Genomic DNA, 12,560 nt, shown 5'->3' on the forward strand with positions numbered 1-12,560 from the left:
TTCCAACATGTCGGCCTCTGCCTTCACAGTTTTTGAGGCTAAAGTACACCTGAACAAAATTTGCTGAACCATCATTGATACTTATGAACGTTCAAGACATTTCCATAAACTTCTTTGATATTCTGTGTGGCTACAGAGGCATTGTTCCCCTTCTTGTACTCAAACAGCATTACATGCCGAATGTGTGTCTCATCGTGTGCCATCACTATAAGGGATTAGAGTATACTAAACTTTACACATTATATAGGCTACATTGATGTGACATTTAAGCAGTTTGTTAACAATTATACGTGATGTACATTTTTTTGGGGGGGGGGGGTTAATGAAAGTGTTCCAAAATGAGGCAGCAACTTCTTGACGACCTAATATGTCTACATATTTAAAAAAAAAGATGTTTTTCCACCAAACAGTAATATTTAAATTTATTTACAGCTTGCAGTGAATAGTTGGAAATTTTTTGTATGTTAGAATACATACAGCATTTCAGCCACTAGTGTGGTCTTTTTGAAGTACAGCATTTTCCTTGTTTATGTAACACGTATAATCTTAATACAAATCTATGTACACAATTTAGTTACATATATTTATAACATACAATAAACCAAAATATAAAGAAGTTCTGACCTGAACAATTTATGTTATCTGTTCATACATGTAATGCTCCAAAACATGTATCATGTGCAAACATTATCAAATAATTGGGTAACTTTGCAAATAAAATTAACTGATATACAGGTACAATTTATCATAAAAGAATACAGAATAATTAACTTAATATACATTACATGGACAATAAAAGTACTACATATATATGTTTATATCTTTTAGCAATAAGATATAAGTATTCAACTTAAATATACTTAATAAGGTTCAATGGGGGCCCAGCATGGCCAGGTGGTTAGGGTGCTCGACTCACAATCTGAGGGTTGTGGGTTCATATCCCTGTCCCACCAAACATGCATGCCCTTTCAGCCATGGGGGGTTATAATGTGCTGGTCAATCCCACTATTCATTGGTAAGAGAGTAGCTCAAGAGTTGGCGGAGGGTGATGATGACTAGCTGCCTACCATCTAGTCTTTCACTGCTAAATTAGGGACAGCTAGCACAGTTAGCCCTCATGTAGCTTTGTGCGAAATTCAAAACATACAAACAAACAAGATTCAATGGCAAAAGATAAACAACAAACAGTTGAACTTGTACAGTTTATTTAATACTAAAATATAAATAAACTGTTATTGGTTAACTGACACCACTTTATTGTAGACCACTTCTAACACCAATGTAATGCGAGTCAACTTTGTTATGATTGTGCTATACTCGCACACTACTTTCCCTTCAACTTTCTTAAGGTTGTACTTATTTCTATCAGAAACTGACTCATACTAATTTAAACATAAATTTCTGTTTATTACCACAACCAATAACACGTTTAGAACTAGATTTGGTTTTTACTGATAGCATTTTTTTGCCTCTTTCTCTCTTGGTGTATTTGTCCACTCTCACATCTCTCAGTATCTCCTTTTCTGTTAACTCTCTCCACATCGGTCAATCTGACCGACCATGTAACCTTTTTGTACTCATGTAAGTCTTTATAGATTTGATACTACTAACTTTTGATATAGTGTGTGTATATCTTCAGAAAATTTGGCAAACTTTTAGTAATCTTCATAAGCCTTTGACATACAAAAAATCATATTTTTTAGTGAAGTATTTTTAATAAACTACAAAAAGCTTTGTCCTTGAATATATCAAGTATTTGTTTTGAGTAGTCGTAGTGCAAAGTGATTTTCATGTTAAGATTAAAAATACTTTTCTTCATCTCAAAATTCCCAAATTTTATTTGTATAATCTCTAAAAAAAACCCTAAACACTTTTCAAATGTTTGTTTTCAGTAAAACTTTATATTTTACCACTTATTTTCTCTACCCTAACTCTATACAAGGTTGGTCAAATTGACCAGCCTTGTAAGCACCAAACAAAATTCAAAATAAATCTGAATTACCCGTTTTTTCTTTCTAGAATGACTTCAGAGTATAACATGAAAATACATTTGTTTATCCTAAATAGCTTTAAACTCATAACAGTATACATCTGTTTATACTTAAATTTTATTGTTTTATTGCTCTATGAACTATATCTAACTAATATTCCCACCACACAAATTGTAAATAACTTGGTAAACGTGTAGCTCACCTTACCCTATCGAATTACATAACACACAGGCTAATCACAAGTTGTTTCCTTATCTAACCTAAAAAGTTTCTAATTTTTACCTTTTAGTTACTTTTATAATAATAAATAAAGAATACATAAAAAAACAAGAAATATAATACTTACCTGGATCTTCTTTTTTTTTTGCTGTCAACTGTCAAAGAAACTTGATCCTACTTTTTTTTATACAAATGGTACTACTGTACTAAATAATTTTTATTTAATTAAGTAATATATCAAAGAGCATAGAATAATAACATACAAAAAGCAGACAATGCCCTATAACTATCACAATTTTTTGGGCTTTCTGACTATGCGACAAGAGCCATTAAAACTTAAGTAATATTAAAATTTGAATTATTAGCTACTTTTTTATGTCAATTTTATTCATATACAATGATAAGAAATTAGTTTAATTAAATTTTGAATGTAATTGAGTAAAACCTCTTGACATGCAGAAAAGGATGCCCATAGCAAGAGGGTGAAAGATGAAAAAACAAAAATCATAAATTTTATATTGCTTGGTTGAAATACTGAAAACATAATAATTTTCATTATTGTAGCTTACTAAAACGGTTTTTTTAAAAGAATAAGATCTATTTTATTACTGTTAGATCTATGATAACTAGTTGTAACTAAAATAGTGAAAAGCAAATCATGTAATTTTAATATCACTCAAATGTTCAAAAATCCTAAATAACATTTACTTGCCTTCAATTATTTGGCCCCCCAATAAAAAAAAGGCTTATTTTAAGACTTGTTGAGGTATTCATACATGAAAAATACATGTTACATTGTGATAAAAAACCCATTAACTATTTGTTTTTTAAATTCTCCCACTAACTGATGAGTTAACAGGCAATGAAATATGCCCCATGTGATCACTGCACCAGTATAAATAGTGTAAGCAGGTGTGTGCCTCAGTCTTCATTATGATGGCAAAGGTTAAGGATATGTTTTACTTCAAAAGAGGAATTACTGTTGAAGCCTGATCATAAGAGTCTCAATAACAAAAAATAATGGAATTGCCTTGAAGTTAAAAGATGATCACTTCATTTCAGAAGTCTATAAGTATGATGCAGAAATCTCAAAAAAATCTGCAAGGAAAATTGAACATGGAAGAAACCATTCTGAGACAAATGTTTATGCATAAGTTTTCCTGAAACGTATCATTTACAATCTAGAACTAAAAACATTTAAAGAAAGTATAAAAAATTGTCCTTGTACATTTATATTAAAATATTGATTTGCATGTTATATATAATAATTCCACACTCAGAAGTTATTCAAAATTTACCTTGTTCTTTGGTCCTTGATCCAAGTATGACATTTTTAATTTCACTCTTGGATCCAAGAATGGAGGAAACGGAAGACCTGTAATTATCACTGCTCGAGCATTACGATCTGAGAAGTCCAATCCTTCACTCACCTGAAGACAAACAATTAACATGCAACAAAATGAAAATAAAATACTTTTAATCACTTGTATCAAAAGTATTAACATATGCAAGAGTACTGTGCTCAGTACTTAAGCCATATTAAAAGTCATGAACTTTAATAATATAAAAGAAAGATCTTGTAGGAAGTTGTCCTTATGAATTCTAATTTCAAACTGTTCCATGTGGTGTTCATGATGTAACTGATCTTCAAACTACAAATTTTATTATGTTTCAAAAAACACATTTAAAATTTTCATATTATGATGTTTCTGCTCACTAACTTTTCTACTGATACATTTATTAACTAAAGATACTAGAAACTTGGGAATGCTTTACTGCTCTTACTAGACACTCAGAACAAAGTCAAAAATTCATATTAAAGACAGCAGAAGCAAAATATGTCATTTATCATTACTGCTAAAAAGACTTAAATTTTAAATATTTCAACCCAACATTTTAAAGCATAGAAATATACATAATACACCATATTTCTTATCTGCCTAAATACATATATAATCACAACTGTAATGACATTTGTGTTAATCTTGTTAATACCTTTCCTCGACACACTGCAAAAAATGAAGCACCTCTGGACTCTGGAGCATAGATTTTATTGTAAAACTGTTCAATACTTTCTTGAAAGGCATCTTTACCCTGAGGCTCAATAAATATTGGTTTGACAGCACACATGCTTTGCCAGAGTCCCGACTCTTCCCAATGCTCATTACACTGTTTCAGTACTGAATATGAGGGAAAGAAGACAAGTAAGCCATCTGGTATAATTCTGCTGAAGTTTAATATTGTTCGACCAAGAGACTGGAGGTATTTTTTATCTGACCTGAAAAATATAATATTACAGTGACTTTTTTCAACTGCAGCAAACAAAAACAAAGCTATGTAACAAAATTAAAAACACTTTTATTTCTCAATACTATAAAAAACTTTTACAGCCCAGAACAGTGTTACCAGCAAATGATACACAACTGATGAATTAATGCAATCAAGTAACTATAAGTTCCAAATCATTTGACTGGTTTCAATTACAGCACAAACTCATATATCATTAGTTTCAAATGCACTATTTTCTAACTACCTTTGGTAACTATAAACTTAGAATTGAAATAATATGTTAATATAAACTCCTATTAATAAATCAAGATTTAAATAAAAGTATTTTACTGTACTATCATAATATTACTTCATAGCTCATTTGCCAAACATATATCAACTTTCAAAGCTTGATTTTGCTAACTTTATTTATACATGAATTAACACCATGTAGCTGTCAAGGGTTCCTAAGCACAGTGTAATACTAAGATACAAAATGTAATAAAAATTCTATATGTATTTCAGAAAGTAGTTTAATCAATAAGGAAGTGTGGGAATTTTATGTTGTTGTTGTATAGGAGTTAAAGATTTAAATAACTTTGTAAAAATGTAGAAATGACCATACAGACCTAAATGTAATGTAATATGTAGTACAATATGTTAATTTAATGTTTATCTTTTCTAGTGAAATATTTAACAGTATTAATATATTATTTGAAATGTTTTGATGTAGAATTCTTTTAAATGTTAAACAATGTTCAAAATATTTTTGAGTACTACAGAGACACAGTCTGTTCACTATTTACCAGGCCTGTGTCTAATGATTCATCTCTGTTTCTAAGAATGTCAAGCATTTTTAATCCTGATCTGAATGTAATTATTTTTAGCAAAAGTTCTTATTCCTTTTGTCACTGCAATCTACTTTTCTGTCTAAGGAGTACTGCTGTTTTAAGTATTTTTATTACTTGGCTCCTGTTATATCTTATTAGATGATAACAGCTTACAATATTTGATAAAAGTGATCCTAATCAAAACAAACAAACCAGATGTCAGGTTTTATGTATGTGGACAGGATTATTTAAGTAGGTGTCTGTGACTTGTTGGTGATAAATTTCAATAATAAACAAACAGCACACAATCCACTTGTTTTACAACAATATATTGAAATAAGTCAAACATATATACAAATGTTCATTACACTGTTGATTACCACAGTTGTATCCAGAGCTTTAAATAATTGTCTCTTTTTGTCAAAAACCTATACAGGTTTGTTCAATTACTTCAAAATACAATTGACAAGACAAATTCTTCTTCTCTACTCTGTTGTTACAATACAATCTCCGATAGTTTCACTTAAAAAAAATTCCACTGTGTGCTCTTTACAGCTAAACTCTCAAACACACAGTCTAGATCTATGTGACTGTCTCTAACTAAGTTTTGTCTAACTTAACTTGAACTACAATTTGGCCACGTATTTATAAATAGCTCAACTGAGGCCTAGAACTTTCCACACATTATGAGATATTATGATGTAATAATACTCAAGAAAAACTCACAAGGTTCTAGTAACATAATGCAATAATAAAACAATCACCAAACTACACCACATATGATTCATACAGTTACGTAAACAAACCTGTAATAAACTATTGCTTCAAAAAAATAACTAAATTTAACACTCGCATTAAACTTAAACAGTCATGTATATCTAACACCAGAATCTACAACACTGTTGACATATACAAGTAAGATTTATAATTTTGTGAAGGTAACTATGAAATAGGGAGCACAAGACTGTATGTTAACTAAAGCAATGATGCCATTTTTTAAACCCTGTTCTGTGCGTATTACTGAGTTACATTCAAAATCTAATTAACCCTATCTCAATGGGCTCTGTATAAAATACCAAGTTCATATACACATTTGCATACATTAAGTATTTATACTATAACTTTTGATGCAGTAAGTGTCTTCACAAACTTTGGTGGAGTTTTAGTAAACACTACAAGTCCTTTGTACACAAAAAATTAAATTTTTAATGAAGTATTTTTACTAAAGATTTGTTTGTAAATATTAAGTCTTTTTTGCAACTAGTCAATATGTGAAGTGATTTTCATCTTATGATTAAAAAAACTATTCTTTGCCCCCAAAATCTCAAATATCATTTGCATAATCTCTAAAACCTCCTAAATACATTTCAAATGTGTGTTTTCAGTAAAAGTTTATATTTTATCTCCTATTTTCTCAACCCTAATTCTATATGAGGTTGATCAATTTGACCCCCAAAAATAAAATCAAAATAAATCTAAATTACCCTCTTTTAATTTATAAAATGACTTCAAATTGTAACATGAAACCACATTCGTTTATCCTAAGGAGCTTTAAGCTCGTAACAGTATACATCTATTTATACTTAAATTTTATTGTTTCATTGCTCTTTGATTGCCCTTTGAACCACCAACTACTACTATTCAATCCATTATAAGATGTAAATCACTTGGAAAATGTGGAGCTTGTGTTATGCTATCGAATTACATTTCCCACGAGCTACTCTGAGCTGCTTGCATGTGTGCCTCATGAAACATTTTTATTATATTACTATTATTATATATTTTACCTAATCTAACCTTAACTAACCTAAATGGATCCTTACTTTTACATTTTAGTTACTTTTATGATAATAAATAAAGAATAAACATGAAAAACAAGAAATAAAGTACTTACCCAGGTCTTCTTTTATTTTTTTGCTATCGACTGTCGATGACACTTAACCCTACTTTCTTTATACTAATAATAGTAATGCATTAACTAATTTTTATTCAATTAAATAATGCACCAAAGAACATAGAATAATAGCATGCAAAAAGCAGACAATTTCTCCTACCTATCACAATTTTCAGGCTTTTAAACTACACAAGAGCCATTACAAATTCATCCAAGCTAGTCGTTATCTCTCCTGTGGGAACAAAGCTTGTACTAACAAAGAAATTACAATTCTCTTTGCATAAAACAACATAATATAATATGTCATTTGATAGAGGAAACCCTTGGCTTTTTATTGGTTATACATAATATAATATTAAGTGTAAGAGACAACTATTAACAAATTCTGAAAGAGGAGATGTGATAAGTGGGTGTGGCAAGAGGTGTCTGATTTTCTGATGGCTCAGTAATCAAACAAAATTGAAAACTATAAAAATTATGGTTTGTCTGAGCAATGATGGTTTTATAGCTTGGAATTTACGTTAAATTTCCTACTTATTGGAGGGGTGGTGAATAAAATAGAAAAGAGGGAATGCCTAGAGAAAATGTGTCATATTTCTCACTCTAGTGGAAATTCAGAATTTTTTTAGTATTGCCTTATAAAATTAAGAACTTAAAACTTATATACTATTAAAATATGGATTATTAGCTAAGATCTTATGCTATACTAATTGGTATAACATAAAAACTAGTTTAATGAAATTTTTAAAATAACTTGCTAAAAAACCATGACATGCGCAGTTATACCCTCCCATTGCAAAAGGATTAAACCACTTCACTATAAATGTATTTTAATGAAATTATTGCTATAAAGTACATTATAATTCAAAGTCTTACATATATATATAGAAGTTTTTATTCCTTTATTTCAAAAGAAACATATAAAACAATAATTAAAACTTCAACACATATTGCAACTGCTGTTAAATCTGAACTTATATGAGAATTTTATACTAATATTAATAAATAGTCCCAAATGACTAACTAGTATTATAAAATTACCTGTTCCTAAATGAAGAGTTTAAAGGGGTGCCATCAGGACCTTGTGACACAACTCCAATGTATACTTGGTCATCATTGATAATGTGAGGATTCTCTAGCTGGATTGGAAATGGTTGGCCTAACTCAGCAGCAAAAGAATTCAATGGTGATAATGTCCCACTCGTCAAAATCATGCTGTGTATACCCTGATCAACTATATCTTGCATACTAATTAAAAACATAAAAAAGTAATATCCTTATTTTTAAATATTCTCAAATATTTTGTAGATCACATAGCATATTTTTAGTTAGATATTTTAAAACATTTTAATTAAAAAATTATTTAAAAATACCTTGCAATTACATGTATATAACAATGCTGATAACATTTTCAATACTTTCCATTGAAAAATATATAAAAAACACCAATAAGTTAAGAACTCAAAGTCACGTCTTAGCACAAATAGACTTTTATAGAGTAGTTACTGCATCAGACTTTATCACTGGCTTGAATATTCAGACTAAACACGTTTTGCACTGTATAATTAATATTGGGGAAACTAATTACAATCTTTAGTACTTTTACAAACTGACACTGGAAAGATGCATACCATAAACATTTCTCATGTGCAGTGATTGAATATATCCAAGATACATGAAAAAACAGAAATTAATTTGTATATTTTGAGGGCTGTAAATATGTATTTTTTCTGACCAGGTTACCATTCTGATTGGACATAATTTAAATCTGGTCAGAAATACTAATTTTTATTATTTAACATAAAAATTACAATTTTCTTTATTTGGTTACTTTTTCTGTAAATGAAAACTGTGTTGTCAAACGTAAGTTGAAAAAGAACAGTAATAGAAAAATAATGTTGAATTGTTGAGGCAAAAATATCATAGCATGATATTATCATGATTTATCAGTGTCTCTCACGTGTTGAGAGTACAGCTACATATCAAATTTCTAAATATAAGTAAAAATAATATTTCCACCTCTGTTTCAACACATTTTACCATAAAATATTCTATAATCAGTATTTTCTCATTTTATAGCATTTATTTAATGTAATTCACAAAGAAAAATTTTAATAAATGTTCCAACTGATGTTTCTGTGGAGCTCTGAGGAGTCTTGCCTATAAACAACACATTTATCTAGCTCAAGATAAACGTTTATACTTGTTAAGAATCAATCATTCTTTGAAAATATGTTCATCCATGTCTAGTTTCTTACAAGGTTTTCCTTCTTTTTCACTAGTGTTATTACAAGCTTAACAGTTCCCACCCTTTTATTATGTCAAAGCAATTAGCCTGAAGGCTTAATGATAAAGCAAAGCTTTGGAAAAACTACAGACAATGTTTAAATGTGATTTGATAGAAAAAAGTGGTATAAGCATTATCTTATGTTTCTTAGAAACATTACTAGTTGGAGCTCAAGTAGAAAAGAACAAAGCAATATAATGGAAAATTTAGAAGACTTAAGAATAAACTACAAATCTAGGATTTTATTGTAGCTTCTTTTTAACATATACAAAAAATATCTCACTCAGGTACTTACTTAATAATAGTTTTAGTAAGGAATTTTTCTGATTAGAAACTTAATTCATTTGAATGGTTTGTTTGTTTGTTTGCTTGTTTTTAATTATGCACAAAGCTACACAAGGGCTATCTGTGCTCTGCCCACCACGGGTATCAAAACCCGGTTTCTAGCATTCTAAGTCCGCAGACATACCGCTGTGCCACTGGGGGGGCGTTTGAATGGACTTATTGTTCACTTACAATTAATAAATATTAATCCATAACAATAATTATTTAATGATATCCATATTTAAAAAGATTTAAATTTACAAACCATTTAAGCAAATGTTTCTTACTTTGATTTTTCACTTGACTTATAAATTCACACGAACTATATAAATTTTGGGAAATATCTAAAATTATTTATATTAAGCACTTACACATAACATTAATAAAAACAGTTATTAAAAAAAATCAAATATTTAAGTAGATATTAATTTATTACATTAACACCTATATCATTTTCCACCTCTTTCTCCATCAACAATTTCTGAATTTTACATCATAAAGAAGAACAAAACATTTTATATACTTGCATGTGAAGTAAAAATTCAATATAAAAACAAATTTATCTTACCCAAGACCAGGAGAAAAACACCAACAGTTCAATATCCACCCTTGTTTTTTATTTGTTTTTGTAGCAACAGTCCAAACATCTATTTGTTTCTGTTGAGTCTTCAGAGTCTCTTGCTGTAAGAAAATCTGAGAGAGAAAATTATGAAATATTTTAAGTGGGTTATTTATCAAGCTTTCAATTGGTCATTACCTAATGATCTTTAAAAATATTGACACTAAATTTAAGTTTCTACACTACCTAGTAAAGATGTTATAGATTTAACTGAAAAAAATAAAATATAAAAAAGATAACAGAATTTATCATTCTCACTAGTTATTGTCAAATAAAACAACAGTGAAAGATATTCAATAGTGCCACTCTAGCCTATACTTTTAAATACTGTCCATACAAATATTAGGAAGTTTGCAAAAATTATTATTTTTAGTCGTGAATTACTGCTACTGTTAAGTATATATATTACTGACATTTACATTTCTAATGTCCAAGAATCTATGTAAAATACTTGTTAATAACATAACCAACTTTTACCTCTTAAAACAAATATTTTCACAAATAAAACTGTAACAGATGCTATGAACTAGTTTAAAAATTCTGGATATAATTGAAAATGAGCATTAAGTTTTTATATTATTACTTAAAATTCAATTGAACAAAGGCTTTGTGAAAAAATGTTTAAAAAATTACAATTTTGAAATAACGAATTCCACAACAAAATTATGCAATCATACAATTTTGAAATATTGATAAGAATATTTAACAGAAAGAATAAATCCACATGTGAAAATACAACTTAAGCTAAGTTAACTAGACTAATTTCAAAGGCTGTACATTTTAAATTGCTTAAATATTTTAGAACATACTCTTCTAATAAATCTAAGTTTAAACAGGTTTTTAAAATCTTACACTACTACTAGAAATTTCTCATTTAGAGCTGTATTGATGGATCTTCTGTAGTGTACAACATTGTAGAAACCTTAATCAAAACTTTGGCCTCTATCTATAAGCTACACCTTCTGATTTTGAAATAAAAAAATACAATATTGCCTACATACAAAACTCTAACAAATAAATGATACCATAAACATACCTTATACATTCTTGAAAATTCTTTTTTTATAATGTTGTTACTTGTTGCTCCTAAAGAGGCCTTGGAAAAAAGTATCCTAAGCATATCAGAAAATTTCTGGAGACCAGCACCTTTAGTCATCCATGGACTTGTATTGTTAACTGTTAAAAACAGTATCACTTTGTCCAGTAGATCTAGGACAATATCTTTTTTCTGAGCCGTTAAGTCAACTTTAGCAAGCACCTAATAAAGAATGTGCATACATATTTTAGCAAAAAAGAAACACAGTAAGTTTTAAACATGTACATTTATAATTAACAAAACAATATTTAACCCCACAAAGTGCTTATTTTCAAATAAGTTCAACATACAGGATATACACAACCACTTGTCAGATCCACTAAAGTTTTGCATTTAGCAAAAACATATAGCACTGCTATCAACAATACAAGTAAAATATTTAACATATTTTGCACATTAACCTTATATATATATATTGATCAAACTAAATTTTATTTGCAGCATTGCAATTATGAAAATAACAGCAGTGCACAAATTATCATCACATAAAAGTTTATATAACTTTACAGTGTTATTACAAAGCAGATATTCCATTCTTCTGTATGGATAGCTTGATTAATAGAGTTTTATACTTCTGAAAAACAAATACATGAAAGGCAAAGAATGTCATCAATTACCAAGTATTATCATGAAACACTTATTTGAAAACTGACAAAAACATTAAACTCTTGTTTGAAATAAAGAATGGAAAATTTTCTGCAAAGTTGTTTTCTGTGAATGTTTTGAAGTAATGTACTAGTAATAAAATAATGTCAACCATCCATTTAATTGATTTTTATGCAAATAAAGCATCTGGTGGTCCATTTCGTAATATACTAATCTGTAATTAATTATTCAGCCTCTGCTTAGAGAGAAGTGGCTCTACATCTTCATAGTTCATATTTTCCTCCAATATAAAGTATGGTCAACAAGGACAACTTCACGTAAAATATTCAAGTTTAAAATCAGGGTTTGATAAGGTTACCATTCAGTAGGATGCAGGGTTGGAATGCTCACCAAGTTTATTTCTGCCCATATTCTTACATTCTCCAC

General features: G+C 29.0%; 1 protein-coding gene across 3 annotated transcripts in view; it reads right to left on the minus strand.

The window, feature by feature from the left end:
- The window catches only part of LOC106465529 (regulator of telomere elongation helicase 1 homolog), a 61,320-nt gene that overhangs the window by 29,628 nt on the left and 19,132 nt on the right, over window positions 1–12,560 (minus strand). For all 3 annotated transcript variants that reach the window (XR_002612003.1, XM_022393439.1, XM_022393438.1), the window contains exons 6-10: window positions 11,469–11,690; window positions 10,382–10,506; window positions 8,244–8,450; window positions 4,206–4,488; window positions 3,509–3,640 (exon numbers count right to left, since the gene is read on the minus strand). Coding sequence is in view for 2 of the 3 variants with exons in the window: in XM_022393439.1 (XP_022249147.1) it covers window positions 3,509–3,640; window positions 4,206–4,488; window positions 8,244–8,450; window positions 10,382–10,506; window positions 11,469–11,690 (969 nt within the window). In the remaining variant the exon portion in view is untranslated. The remainder of the gene's footprint in view (window positions 1–3,508; window positions 3,641–4,205; window positions 4,489–8,243; window positions 8,451–10,381; window positions 10,507–11,468; window positions 11,691–12,560) is intronic.

This window comes from Limulus polyphemus, unplaced genomic scaffold (genome assembly GCF_000517525.1).
Source record: "Limulus polyphemus unplaced genomic scaffold, Limulus_polyphemus-2.1.2 Scaffold1972, whole genome shotgun sequence".
Lineage (NCBI taxonomy): Eukaryota > Metazoa > Arthropoda > Merostomata > Xiphosura > Limulidae > Limulus > Limulus polyphemus.